This window comes from Echeneis naucrates, chromosome 20 (assembly GCF_900963305.1).
Source record: "Echeneis naucrates chromosome 20, fEcheNa1.1, whole genome shotgun sequence".
Lineage (NCBI taxonomy): Eukaryota > Metazoa > Chordata > Actinopteri > Carangiformes > Echeneidae > Echeneis > Echeneis naucrates.
This window is the reverse complement of record NC_042530.1, coordinates 11,214,980-11,230,085: the sequence shown is the minus strand read 5'-3', so window position 1 is coordinate 11,230,085 and position 15,106 is coordinate 11,214,980. Positions and strand designations below refer to the sequence as shown.

Genomic DNA, 15,106 nt, shown 5'->3' with positions numbered 1-15,106 from the left:
ACAATTGAATTGGGAGAATCATACCTGAATTCACAAACCAAACACCGGTATGTTATGTCTGAGTTACTTGATCACATTTAAATTTACACAGGTGCATAAAAACATACCAGTCAACTTATCACCTGCCATTAATGATAATCTCTGCTACATCGGTTCAAGTGGGCTACAAGCTTGCAAGAAGAGCGCCCTTGACTTTGGTCAGCCTCTTAAAAAATTAATCAGGATTAATTGTGATTAATTTTCTTTAAAAAAAACATGAGTGACAAGGATCACTCCTCTTAATACCTGGAAAGTCTCAACATACACATCTGTCATCTACACACAGCTGTGGATATTTCCAGCCCATTTATTAGATTAGACCAGGCTAAGAGTTTCCATCTAAAATTGACAGCTAATTGGGGCACGTGTGTGTGCTTGCTCATTTGTGTCGATGGGGGTTAGTCCACTGTTGTCCACTCATATTTGTTTTACTGTAAAATTTTCTTTGCCCAGTAAAAGTTATGCTTCACCAAAACAGCAATTAAGAACAATTAAATTAATTATTTTATTATATTATTACTTGTATTATTTTATGATATTGCTATTGTTTTGTTTTTTGTTACCATGTCCACCAGCAGAGGGCTATCATAATTTATAACAATTATGAACACTGATGCACACCTGCAGCATTCTACATGATTTAATGATTTGTCAGTGATTAATACCACAACAAATTACCATGAATCTCCAATATTGGTTTGAATAAAGTGGGCTCTGTTTGTCTCTTGTATTAACAATTACTAATCTGTGACTCTGTCAATGATGCCAGGCTATAAATGATGGCGCTCGCCGCTGTCGACAGGACACAAGGCCCTCAGAGGAGGAGGTGAGGCAAGTGGAGGAAGAGAGGATCCAGGTGCTGAACAACATAGAAGAGTTGGAAAGAAAGATCAAAGAACTGGACAATCAAATTGAGGAATCTGCCCGAGAGGTATAGAGAGAGAACAGACTGATATTTTATGTTAAAAATTTACATTATTATAGGTTTTGGTAGAAGTACAGATGATCCAGGACTTAAAGTTCTGTCAATTCTGTTGATATAAATGAAATCTAGAGAATCAAAACATATGGCTAACTAATTGGTCTGTGTTTATTATAGGTGGAGGTTGAACAAGCTTTGGTGGAGGCTGAGCAGGAGTCAGAGGAAGCTGCTCTGCAGCATGAGAAAGAGGCTCTGGAAGCACTTCACAACAAGATGGCTGACCTAGAAACCAAGTCCCAGCAGGAAAAAGAAAAGGTAATTTAATAGACTCCATTCTAAAACAATAAAAGTGAGCAGCATGCCTCTGAGGTACTCACACTAAATATGGGTTTTAACCAGCAGCACACATTTCCCTTTCCAAAGTGCATGTGTGTTGGTGATATTGAGAGCACATAGGCTACTCAAAGACAGTCATACATTGAGGGGTCATAGGACTTACTCATAGGTGTTAATCCTTCTCACACTGTCTCACGTCCAAATATATATACACTAATACTGCCCAGGGTATACTGGTCAGCAAGTGATCCCATCTTACACATACTGCTTTAGGGGGGAAGTGCACATGTGGCTGTGGCTGAATTTACTGTGACTAAAGAAAGTATATAGAACCACTCACTTTTTGCACACTTGATTGTGTTGTAAATTATTAAAATGGCCATTTCTGCCCATTCAAACAACCGTTTATTACTACATTCAGAGTTGTTCTGGCTGACATGTGGCCAGATCCTACACCAAATGTGTCCTGAGCCAAATTTAAGGACTGCTGATTGAATTAAATTCTTCTGCCACTGTCTAAGTACTCCCAGCACAGGTTCACAAGGTTGATTTGTAAAACAACAATATATACATGTGCATATCTGTGTATGAATCAGGTAAGTGAAGTCTAATGACAAGTGGTGATTGGAGATGCAATCTGATCCCAACCATGTTGTTAAATCCAACTACTTTCTGTAGGCATCTATCATACGTGTATAAAAGCTTAGACCAGGGCTCTGACATTAAACCATTTCTGAAGTTTTGGGTGTTCATTGGAACTCAGTTACTCAACAGTTATGGAAAGTTGTTATGGAAAGTCTGCTGTTTGTCAGGGAGGCAACCAATAACCCAACCAGCCAGTTTAACAGAACTTGAAATGGGAGTGCCATTTTTATCATGTTTTATCATATCATTTTATCATAGAGACTGAAAGGAAGCCACTCTCAGGGAATGGCAAATTCTGAAGATGTATGTGTGTGTTTATGTGCATATGCTTGGGTTTGGCACCGTGACATTCTCCTCTCCCTTCTGTTGGAGTCCTCCTGTGAATTCCCACGCACCCCGCAGGCAGTGGATACTATCGTGACAGGGTTTCATCACAGATACAGTGTGATGGACAGTGAAAGAACAAAACAATTAGATAGATGTTGGTGTTAGTAAGTGAAGTTGAGTTGTTTGTCCAGATTTTTGGTGCCTGTGTATGTCTGTATATGTATGGTATCTTTAGAGAAAACCATTCATGTGTTAATTAATCCTCTGCTGAGACATCCCATGCAATTGCGCTTCTCCTGTACTCATCAGTCCTCACCTCAGTCATTTCCATTTAATTAAAGAGAAAAAACTGGCAAGAATTCATAATATCCATACCTTTTGCCTTAATTCCTAATGTTCTTTAACATCCCTTTGGTAGATATTTTTTTTTCCCAGCTTTCCCTCCCTCCCCTCCCTCTTGACTGATGTTGCTGACCTGGTCACCATAGTAATTAACGTTGGCTCCCTAGTCCAACTAACGCCGCCATCCTCTCTCTGTCCTGCGTGTGTGTGTACGTGACGTTCTTTTTATTTGTACACATAAACAAATGTGTACATGGTATATGTGTCCCTGTGCGGGCATGTGTGCATTTTATGTGTGCGTATGCCAGGCGTGTGAGTTGCTGCAGGCAGAAAGGGGCAGAGTAGAGAGGTTGGCTCAGATTGTGTGTGAGCAGCGCTCCCAGCTGGACAGCTGCCCTGAGGCCACCAAGGACCCCCTGCAGGAGCAACTAGCCAGGGTCAGTACACACTCACACCTCACGCACACACATGGAGGAAGCAAAAGCATACGAGCAGCTCGAGTAGTAGATAGTAGAAAATCTGAATTAAAGAACATATTTCTGCACAAATGTGAACATATTTATACAAACTGAACCATATGAATGAAACAACAGATGTTTGCATGAACAGCGTTAGTCTTTTAGAAAAAGACCAAGTGCTTGCCTTCTTGAACCTCTTGAACATGTGAACTTCCACACATTTTCTTTCCTGCACTAACTTGCATTCCACCTGGGATGTTAACGTGGTCCACGTTTCCCTCTCAATGTCTATTGCTTTAGGTGTCTGTCAAAACAGCTCTTTATTTAATTTAAAATCTTGGGTCTGTAAGACTATAAATTACTTCAATGGAAAGCCAATCTGACAGTAAAATGCAGACATAAGCTGTTGTTTCAGAAGTTTTCTGGGTGTACCAGTAGCTCTTCTAGTTAAGCAGTTCCATGCCTTAAGGTTGAGTTCTTGTTGTGGTGACCTAGGATCTAATCTACCCTGGGCTGTATGCCGCATGTCATCTCCTGTCTGTGTCCCCTGCTTTACCTGTGTCTCCAATTTTACTATCCCAACAAAGGCAAAAACGTATTTCTTACTCTTTCACTTATCTGTATTTTGGGGAAATGCTAGTTGCATGTTGAACACACTGTTTCATGCCATGATTGTCAAGATGAAACCTCACAGATCTGTGAATCAGGTTTGCGCTTTGTGTGTTGGTGTACTTGGAGATGCGAAGATGCTTGTTTGTATGCAGACTTGTTTTTTTTCTCCTGTCCCTGAGCAGTTGAAAAGCAAAATGGAAAAATTGTCATTCCAGCCTTTTCAGGTGACACTGAGCAAATAAAAAAGGGGTTCAGTATTTATCTTGAAATTGTTTATTGCCACTTGCATGCACATTGTCCTTCAGAAGTGTGTGCCGGATGATTTTTTTTTTTTTTTTTTTTCTGTGTACAAGTATATTTTTATTTTCTCGGTCTGTGTCAGGACTGTGAGGTGCTTGAAGCAGAGACAAAGCGTTTTGAGGACCTGGAATTTCAGCAGCTGGAGAGAGAGAGCCGGCAGGATGAGGAGAAGGAGACCCATACTCAGCAGCTTCTGCGGGAGATTGCAGATTACCAGCGCAGCACAGTCACTCGCAAGGTAACCACTGCCTGTTTTTCATATATCAAATGCTGTAAAAAAAAAAAGAAAAAGGAAAATTTTTTGGGGAAAATAACTAATTATATTTGAAGTACTTATTAAGTTGAATTGTTACCTAAAAATTTGAAAATAAATAAGAAGAATAGACTAGAATAGACATGGTACCATTAAAAAGCTTAATAGAATCAACACTAAATTAAGTCTTGGTCAAATCCCAGACATATGCACAAAGGATAAATAAAGCATGTAAAATATAAATAGGTTACGTAAATCATATGGAATGATGAATGAAAATGGCATAAGCTTATTTTCCTTTTCTTTCAGGAACGATTGTTGACTCTGAAGAAGCAGGCAGCACAGATTACCCAGCAGGCTGAGCGAGAGAAGGAAAGCTTCTTGAAAGAGAGACGCAACCTTGAGTCAATGCTGCAAAGGGTATGAGGAGATCAGTGCATACCAACTTTTTTCACCTCTCTGTCAATAAACACAAAAAACTATCAATATTTATTTATTTATTTATTATTTTTTAACATCTTATGCTCTCCGTTACTGTCTGTTAGGAGAGAGAAAACCTTTCCACACTGGAAGGAAAACATGCTGACCTCACTGGTGGCCGAGGTTTCACATTAAGAGAGGTAGGTTAAATTGGTGGCCGTTGGACAAGATGACTGATAAGTAGCTCTCTCTTTGCATCTGGTAAGATTCTTAAAGTCTGCAGGGTCCTCCATTATTTCAATTGACTAGGGTTTCCTTCTCTGCTTGCTTGGAAATTGACTTTTTTGGCTGATGTGCATCCATTAGCACTGATTGGCAAGAAGCCACCACTGCCTCAATTTTTCCCATTTCAATCAAGTTGCAAACTCCTCTTCCCTGTTTTCCTGTTTTTCTTGGGAATGCTAAGGTAGCTTTTTGTTATTCTACGAATTTATCCCTTTCTCTTTTCCTCTTTGTCCAGATTGTCTGTTTAAAGTCATCTGATCCTTTCTTCCAATTTCGGGTGAGCCATTTTCTGGCTTTGATCCCAATCTACTCACTCAAAGTTCGATTCTATACTTGTATTCATGTTACTTGTTGTTTAAATAACCTATTATGTGCATTTCACTGCCACTGAAATGGTTTGAAAAGTGTTCCAAGTTCAAATCATTATATTATTATTATTATTATTATTAATGATGATAATAATAATAATAATAATAATAATAATAATAATAATAATAATAATAATATAGATGAAAGTTCAACTGAAGACAAGTTTTATTAAGACCTGCATCAGATTACTCACCTTAATTAGTGACAGCTAATATGTTCAAGATATACAGGTCATGATATGCTGAGCACTGACTAAAATGGAAAAGCTGATAGCTGAATGCTTTCTGCACTGCTGTGCTGATGAGCCTCAGCATAGGAAATTGATGACCCTATCCAGAACTCAGAGTAAATCATCACTGCATCCAAATAAGAATCCCCATTTAGTCAATCACACTAATTCTTACTGGTTCATGCAGATTTATACAGCACTGTAGTGCTCAGGTCTCTTGAATTTTAACTGAAGCATCTTTTATATTTTGGTGCATTTTGTGTTAGTTGACACCTTTTCATTACAAATAGCTTAAATTATGCCTGATCCTGGTCCCTGTGGTTCAGGCCATCTCTATTCCATTCTGTTCCTCCTCTCCTCTTGGTTGTTTTCTTTGTCTCCTTTTTGTTTCTTGGGTTACAGCACTGTACCTGCTTGGTTGCTACAACACAGGAAGAGAAGCAGTTACAGATATTTAAGCTTTAAAATTTATGTAGCCATTTCTATGCACTATGTATTCTCATATATTAATAAAAATGTTTATTGTACTCCACTCATTCATTGTTTACAGTCTGTGTCTATGTAACATGTTTTTGCTCCATTTTTGCCTTGAAAGTGCTAAAATTGCCACCAAAGTCTGCATCATTCTAACAACTAATTTTACCATAACATATTAATATGGCTGACTCACTTCATGCTATGCCTCACCCCTTCTCTCTTCCCCATATCCCCATGATACCTTCCAGGGCTATGTCACAGTCAGTGAAATCAATGAGCTTTACTCACAGCTTAAGGGGGATCCTAAATCTGCCCCTGCCCCTGCTGTGGCCAATGCCTCCCCTGAGTCTGAGGCAAACGCCTCCCCTGAGGACAACAACCCCAAACCACCAGAGGATGAGGTGTGTGTTGTGGTGAAAAGGGCTGGTGTGTTTAGTTCAGCACACTCTGAGTGTAAATGTGCGTCATGACTTTCCCTCCCTTATTTGCACTCTTTCAGTTTTCTGACATGTTCCTTTCTTCTTTTCAAAGCTTTATTATTCTTCCTCATCTGCCGACTGTCACTCCTCTTCTTCCTCTTCTTCTTCCTCCCATCTAAATCCCTGTCCCATCCCTAAAACACCCTCTGTGCATTGGCCAGAGAATATGGTGTCGTATCGAGACCCCTCACCAGTCCCTGATTCTCCCCCTCCTCCCCTTCCTGTCAAAAAACACCATCACCGACACAGGCAGGTAAAGTGTATTATAAATATAAATGCATTTTAATTGTTCAGGTCAGTTGTAGTGCACAATTAGAAATGATAATGAATGCATTTATCGATACGGATAATCAATATAAATGTATAAAGATGTATATATTTTATTTTGACTGACATTACTTTGTTTTGTTCATTTTGTTCAACATACCACCAGATGTCACCAAAGAAATGTTACAGCCCAATCAGCACCTATTTAAAAAATGGGGCAGTGTTACATGGCCTCAATCAAATTTAGAGATCAGTGTCATCTAATTCCATCTCAGTTGAATGTTGATGATAAATAAACAGTAATAAATTAACTGTGTACATCTCTTCCCTTTTCTGTGTGTGTGTGTGTGTGTGTGTGTGTGTGTGTGTGTGTGTGTGTGTGTGTGTGTGTGTGTGTGTGTGTGTGTGTGTGTGTGTGTGTGTGTGTGTGTGTGTGTGTGTGTGTGTGTGTAATCTTAGCATTTCCGCTTACTGGAGGAGAGGAAAAGGTCTGAGAAAGACACGGGGTCCCATTTAAGTGACACCTTACCGAGAAAGAAAGTCACTCCCACCATGACACGCCAGTTCACATGTGCAACCCTCGGACGTAATTTCCCTACCAAGGTACAAATATTGATCATTTATGGATTAATGACACAAAGACGTAGAAACCATATGTTGTTGTTACTTTGATCTATTTGCAGTTAGTTTTCTTAAATCTGTTATATAACTATCATTTATTAAACATAATATGAAGTTACATGTCCTGTTCTAAACGGAAGTGAAAGCCATTTGTCTCCTCTTGGATCTTCACAGTCCCATCAGCCCCTGGTTCAGAGTGCAAGTTGTGGTAGTATTCTTCCAAGAATGCTGTCATTGTCCAACAAGGAAACAGAATCCCGACGTCTGCATAAAGGTGCAAACACACACACCAGAACACCCATTCCTCACACATCACTAACAGCCTTATGTAAAAAGCAAACATTGGGACAAAAATGGAGCATGTAGGCAGGAACAACACATACAACTTCACCTACATAGATTCTTTATCTTTCCCTTCCACTTCGTGCCTGTGTCTCACACAAACTAACACATATCTGGGTTGTAACACAAGAATATGCCTTATATGGTAACAGTATCCCCATTGGAGGTGTGGGTGTATACCGCTGTACCTCATTGTGTTTTTTTCATTTGTTTATCTGTTGGTAAAGATAGCAGAGGAATGTAGGAGGCAGAGGCATCATATGATGTAGAGTAGTGTCTATGTGTGAGACTGTTCAGTGAAGGACTAAAGAACATTTTATCAATGTGCTGGTTTGAGTATGAGCACATATTAGCTGATATAAGTGTTTTATTTGAATTAGCAATATACTGTAACGTTGAGAAAACTCTTGGAAGTTGATATAAACCCACATCCTGCCGTTTCACATCATAAAAAAAACAACTTGCTGTTCACTTGTATTATAGTACTATACCTTTGGCCTCTGTGCTCATATGTGCTTCTGAACCCAGATTTTGCTGAAAGATGAAGGATGATCTATTACCTGAAGGAAATTGGGTGAGGTTTGACCTGATCCAGAAAAAAATTGTTAGTGGCTTTAAAATATATTTGTTTTAAGGATACTGTGTGCCATGCGTTGCTATCGTGCTGCTTTGTTTTCCCCCTGGTGTATTTGGTCCCTCAGTCCCTTTGGTCCCTTTGGTCCCTTGATCTTGCTCATCAGATGGGTGGGTCTGCTGCTTGGAGCAGATGGTATCAGGCTTTTTGTGTGTTTCTTCCTGTACCCAGACATTGAGTTAGTATTTTCTCTGAGTGTCTGGGCTGGAATTGTATCAACATTTATCCTTGTAATTTTGAAGATGTCTAATTTTCTTCCTGGACATATTTGGTCTGACTAAACTACTTTTAAGAGCCCTCTCACTACACGTACTAAGCTCTGTTGTTTGGACACAATAGAGTAGTTGCACCGCCAAGGTGTGGATATTTTTCACTGAGCTCGTATGAGTGTGGTTCACAGTGGCGGGGCATCGTGATCCAACATTGAAGCTGTCTGAGCAAACTGTTGTCTCAGAGGATGTGGCACAGACAGGTACAGCACAGAGTTTGTGCCTGAGGGGAGTAACTAACATTGGATGGTACTAAACTTGGTGTGATATTTTTTTATCTGCTCTGTGTGCTTGTGTTTACAGGTCAGCCTGGCTCCAGAGCTGCGTCCCAGACAAACGTCTACCTCGATGCCTTTGGGTACCGTGACAACCAAGCCTTTGACACAATGAGTGTGGACAGTACTGACTCTATTGAAACCAGCATCTCTGCTTGCTCTCCTGACAATGTCTCCAGGTAAGTGTCTCTGCAGTGTGTGCTCACTGTATTGCTGTAGACAGAGTAGGTCAAGTGTAAACCTTTTGTAGTCTGTATGTGTCTGTTGTCAGATATGTTGTTGGACATAACTCTTTAGAGTGATTTGAAATAAGAGCTGTGGGGGGGGGGGGGGGGGGGGGGGGTGGCGGGGGTGGCGGGGGGGGTGGCCTCTGAAAGAGAAGACAAAGAGATTTAAATATCACACAAGACAGGCAAAAGGAATATCAAAGAACACAAAAATGTCCCCTTGTGTTCATAATGTGAAACATCAGTGCTTGAAAAGGGAACGAGCGGCAGGAAAGGACATGAAGAATAGAACATGAATTAATGCAAAGAGTGTGTGGAAACTTTTCCCGCCTCTCGTGGTGCCTCCATGGGGGTGGGTGTGTGTGTTAGAGGTAAGGGGAACTCTTGATTAGTGTTGTTGGGGTCAGGTTACGGAAGAGGGAAAACTTGAAGGTGTGTGTGGTCACAGTCAACCCCCTCAGGTTCAAATGAACTGAGCAAACTAGTATAACTGTGGAGGTGCATTTGGGGGTTCAGCCCCCTGTTTGGACTAAAACCATGTGTGCTCGCTTTCCCTCTCTCATTCTTACAGTGGCTGCATCTGTCTTTTGTCTCCCTTTCTCTTGTTTCTCCGGTATGGTCTTGTTTCTGCAGATAGATTTTGCAGTCCTAAACTACTTGCAGATTGATCTGCCTGCGTTGTAAATTCTCCTGGAATAAGCAGCCTCTGTGATCCTTGTGGATGGCGTTGTACCAGAATCGATATAAGTTTGTGTTTTAGTGAAACCTGGATCACTATTGGACTAGATAGCTATCATCTTGTCAGTGACTCCCATGTTCTGGAGTTATAAGTGACCAAGTATATGTATAAAGAGTTTATAACTGGACTAGTCTACGATGACTATGAGTGCAATTCCCTTTCATCGACTAAGGTAAGAGAACAGCAAAGGCTACGTGAGGAAAAGATGAACTGATGGATGTCTGAATGATGTTGTCGACAAGTTTTGCTACTATTGAATCTTAATGGGAAGCGTCAGCAGACAAAGCGCTCATTTAGTGAAGTATAATATATCTTAAAACGGATGACATTCTGATGGTCATCTCCACCTGAGTCATTTTATGGTGAAAATGATTCAAAAGATGTAACATTCATGTAATGTTCACATTCAAAATCAAGTAGTATGTATCTGCTGGTGGTAAAACTAAGACCAGAGTCAGAGCTGTGGTGTTGTGACTTCCAAAAGGAAACTGCTTAAGGTACTATGAAAAATAACTGGAGAACAAAAATTTTCTTTTCAGACTTGCTCTTGTATTAAACTCCTAAACTGATTTTCCCCACGAATCCTCTTTTTCTGTTCTCTGTTACTTCAGCTCTCCATATTCTCCTCTCCTTCTCTCTCTTCCTGATTTGTTTAGACTGAGCCTAATGTCTAGCATTCATCTTAACAATGTTGTGATATAATCAAGACTGGGTATCCATTTCCTTCTGGCTACGGATAAGAGCGGCCGCGCATGTGTGTCTGTTTGCAGTGTGTGTCAGAGGGAGAGAAAATACTGTTTTGAAATTACAAAATGCACACAAATCCTACTCCTGTGGCGTTGGCATTGGTCAAAAATGTATGATTTTATATCCATCTGAAGTCAGGGGACCTGCAGCTTGGGGTTAATGACAGACAGAGCGGACTGGCTGGAATCATTGCCATCCAGGCTTCCTTTCCTAATATATTTGATTACACCAATAATATATAATTTGTTCATAATCAGTAGTTTCCTCAGGATCATTTACGCAGAAGTTTTTGCATTTGCGATATTATGTGAAAGGTAAACGTTGTAGGTCATCTTATTTTCTCAGATATACATATGTATTGCATTGCCATCTCAGTAACACTATTAGTGCAAGGCTGAGTATTTCTGAAGATCTATCTGACCCCAGAATAGCAAAGTATGAAAAAGTCAAAATGTTTCAGTCATGTAACAACATCAAGGTTGATTCAACAGCAACACATTTTCAATGTACTTCAGGCTCAGCAACATGAAATCCAGTGTTTGTTTTTCTATGACGGTACAGCAAATGGTTGATTGTACAAAATAAATAGATGTCCACTCTTTTTCTGATGTGTTTTGCAGTGCCAGTACATCAAATGTGGCCAAGTTAGAAGAGATGGAGCGTCTGCTGAGAGAGGCTCAAGCAGAAAAGAACCGGCTTCTCGAACACAAGGTCACTATGGGGGGAAAAAAACATATTTGCAATTATTCAATTGGTGCATAAGAAACAGGGCTAATATGTAAATCCAATATCAAACTTGCCCTTGTAGTAAATCCCAAACCTAAAGATTATAAAAAATGTTCCTCAGGAGCGAGAGATGGAAGTGCGAAAACAGGCACTGGAGGAGGAGAAGAAAAGAAGGGAGGAGCTGGAGAAAAGGTTACAGGAAGAGACGAGCAGACGGCAAAAACTCATTGACCGTGAGGTGAAACTACGAGAGAAACAAAGAGCCCAGGTGAGACAGATATACAACACGAAAGCTCTCTGACCCCATGGAAAGTTCATTTAGGACTGGAAAATGACAGCAATATTTATTAGAATGAGATTATTCTTTTATACAGAATGTTTTTGTTTTTTTGTTGGTTTTTTTTTGGCCTAAACATAATTTGGAACATGAAGTCTACGTCTTTAAAGAGTTAACTTCTTGTTCCTTCGATAAATCTCTCCATCTTGTTTCTGTAGCCAATATTTGCATATTTTCTTAATGTGTGGTTTCAATCATGTCCATGACTGTTTTTAGTTTAGTATCATCTGTCATGTTTTGCCTGGTCCATCGGCTCCTGGCAGCAGAAGAAAGAATTTCACCATATTGCATACATCTGCCCGAGTTGTATAACAGAGATTATTGAAACATCGTCATCATTATTTGATCATTGTTATTATTTTTTAATAATTTCACCCACTCTTCCATCCAGTCCCGGCCGTTAACACGATACTTGCCAGTGAGGAAGGACGATTTTGACCTGCGTGCTCACATTGAGTCAGCAGGCCACAGTGCAGACACGTGTTTCCACTTGTCCATTTCTGAAAAGACCTGTCGAGGCTACTTGGTCAAGATGGGAGGCAAAATCAAAACCTGGAAGAAACGGTGGTTTGTCTTTGACCGCAACCGCCGCACACTCTCCTACTATGCAGGTAGGACACTCAGTTCCCATGAGTCACATAGTGCAGAATTTGAGCACAAAGCATTGGTAATCACATGGCTGTCGCACATAATGTCAGAGTAAGAACTTTATATATATATATATATGCTGTATTTTGTCATTTGTATATTTTATATTAATTTTAATTCTGAATAAAATACTTATTTTGTTATAGACAAGCATGAAGTCAAGCTGAAAGGAGTCGTCTATTTCCAAGCTATTGAAGAAGTGTATTATGACCACTTAAAGAATGCCCATAAGGTATGTGCATGTGTAAATACTGTGTATTACTACTAAAGCTATGCATGCAAGCTACTTCAGTCTTGAAACATACTTTATGAAGGAGTAATTTTGTGTCCTCACCTGTAAATTCTTGTCTCCCACTCGTCATTTTCCTCCCCCCTCACTTTTCTCTCATCCACATGTTGTCCTCTTTGTCTGCCTCAGAGTCCAAACCCCTCGCTCACCTTCAGTGTGAAGACTCACGACAGAGTGTACTACATGGTGGCTCCCTCTCCTGAGGCCATGAGGATCTGGATGGATGTCATCGTCACAGGTGCCGAGGGATACACCCAGTTCATGGTGTAGCAAAGTGGGTTACTGCCACAGGATACGGCAACATGTTATGGTTCTTTGTGCCTTTTTTAAAGAGTTTTTACTGAGGGGTGAAAAACAGATTCTGCTGACAGCAGCCTTAAGTAACATGTTTGTGTTAACGTTAAAAATGTTGACCTGACTTCACTGAGCTCATTGCAGCCCATTTTCTTATGAGAGGAGCAGATTGTGACTCGGTAGCTGGTTCTGTTTGACCAACTGGTTTGAGCTCTGTTATTTCCACATCAACACATCATCTCCCAAAACCAACCAGGAAGCCAAAACAATGAAACCAGTAGCTGAGGTTCAGAAATTACCAGAAAGTACCAGAAGAATTTTAATTGCCTAAATTATGGAAAAACTGAATAGTGTGATGGCTTATGGTCAATGCCACCTGTTTCAGTATCACGTTTTATTCAATTTCATGTCTACAGAATAAATAATGCAATATAATTTAGTAAAGGAAGTTGAGTAAATGTCTTTTAAATTTCTTTTTTTTTTTTCATCTTCATCTTTCATCTAATTTCATGCATCATTAACTGCCACATTCTCATATCTTGACTGTCCATGGATGTTCATGTGTACATTTTATGGCGCATGAACATGTGACTTCATAAACGTGTGTGCTAAAGAAGTGCCTGCTCGATGCACATACTTGATGTACATATCTAATGACGCTTTCAGGTGCTATTTTTACATCATGAATGATACTAATAGCCCAAGCCACAACAGATTTTAGTTTGGGTGAAGCTCTAAAATAAGTTGAAGTTATAACCAGTCCTTTTTAAAATGGATTACTGACTGTTAAAATATGTTGCGAGTTGATGCCAACTCATTATTTTCCAGTAGTAAGACAACAAATTGTTGTATTTGTACATTTTGTGTTCAAGTTGTAGTTCAGTTTAAAATTGTTATGATAGTTCATGATCTGTTATCAACTTGTGCCTTTTTAAAACTCATATTTTGTGTGGTAGTATTTTCTAGATTTTTTTTTAAGAGCTACATGTATCTACTAAATGCCAAACTGTGAGGTGAGAAAACGTGCAGTTCTTGAAGCATGGTCCTGAGTGGACTTTTTAGGGTAAAGTTGCTTTTTATTTTTTTATTTTTCTTTTATTTTTTCAAGCTTTCAGGAAGATGAGATCTGTGGTACACATGCTCATGTAATAAGCATTGCTTAATCAAAACAGACTGAAAGTTGTGCTGCTTTGGTCCATCAGCTTTCATTGCATTGTTTTTATCACTATTGAATTAATGTATTGGTTAAACAGTCTATGCCATATTAAATACTAAAGCTGCTTTTAAATGTCTCATACTCAAAAGATTCAGCTGTTTCATTAGGGTATTGATCATTTTGTCTTTTTTGTTTTATTGGCCAAAGTACATGTACTTGTAGTACAATATATCTTTGCTGTCTTTGCTTTTACTTCTCTTAAATGCAGTAAGATCAAACCTGTATCTGTAGATAAACTTTTCTCTGAGCATGTGTTCTTTTCTAACAAAAGAAGCTGTTTGAGTGGAAGTTCAATGAGCTCCATTTTTTCTGTTTTTTGATAATTATTTTTTAATGGTGACTATACTACTATATTTATGTAAATACCAGTGCATGTATCTTTTGTATTTCTATATGACTATTAAAAAATGTCACCTTTCATATTGTCCATACTCTAACTACACTGCCTGCTTAGCTCCCAAAATAAACTACGGCGAGAGTTGAGACCTCTTTGACTCTGACAGCAGCGTATCTCAGGTGTTGTAATGCGAGCTTGAAATTGTCAAATGTTTAACTATCTCTTCAACACTAGATGAGAGCAAACTTTGCACATTAACCAATGAAAAATACCACCAAACAGATTGTTATTCCCATTTGGAATATCATGGAAATTTTCTGTGTGCGATTTGAGTGGCTGCTTAAAGTTCTTCTATTTTAATCTAAGTGCAGTGTAAATCAAGACCATGAAATAAGACAAGAAATGCACTCCCCCCCCCCCCGAGGAATCATACACACACACCGATCAGATATGACATTCTGATCACTGACGGTTGAAGTAAATGGCTAATTCGCTCTTCATCATGGTTCCTTTCAGTAGGATATATGAGGCAGCAAATGAACATTTTGTACTCAAAGTTGAAAAAGGACCAAAATGCTGATGGGTAGAGGACTGGGTCGAACCATCTCCATAACTGCTGAGCCACCGACCTCAGTATTGTGACAC

At 39.4% G+C, this 15,106-nt stretch overlaps 1 protein-coding gene across 1 annotated transcript in view; it reads left to right on the top strand.

Moving 5' to 3' along the window:
• Positions 1 to 14,607, top strand: part of phldb2b (pleckstrin homology-like domain, family B, member 2b) — a 34,922-nt gene extending 20,315 nt beyond the window's left edge. The window contains exons 11-24 of the mRNA XM_029528874.1: positions 809 to 970; positions 1,139 to 1,276; positions 4,064 to 4,219; positions 4,544 to 4,654; positions 4,780 to 4,854; positions 6,263 to 6,415; positions 7,220 to 7,363; positions 7,556 to 7,655; positions 8,930 to 9,080; positions 11,235 to 11,325; positions 11,462 to 11,608; positions 12,069 to 12,288; positions 12,472 to 12,557; positions 12,744 to 14,607. Of these exons, the coding sequence (XP_029384734.1) occupies positions 809 to 970; positions 1,139 to 1,276; positions 4,064 to 4,219; positions 4,544 to 4,654; positions 4,780 to 4,854; positions 6,263 to 6,415; positions 7,220 to 7,363; positions 7,556 to 7,655; positions 8,930 to 9,080; positions 11,235 to 11,325; positions 11,462 to 11,608; positions 12,069 to 12,288; positions 12,472 to 12,557; positions 12,744 to 12,884 (1,875 nt within the window). The 3' untranslated portion in view covers positions 12,885 to 14,607. The remainder of the gene's footprint in view (positions 1 to 808; positions 971 to 1,138; positions 1,277 to 4,063; positions 4,220 to 4,543; positions 4,655 to 4,779; positions 4,855 to 6,262; positions 6,416 to 7,219; positions 7,364 to 7,555; positions 7,656 to 8,929; positions 9,081 to 11,234; positions 11,326 to 11,461; positions 11,609 to 12,068; positions 12,289 to 12,471; positions 12,558 to 12,743) is intronic.
• The last annotated feature ends 499 nt before the right edge of the window (positions 14,608 to 15,106 follow it).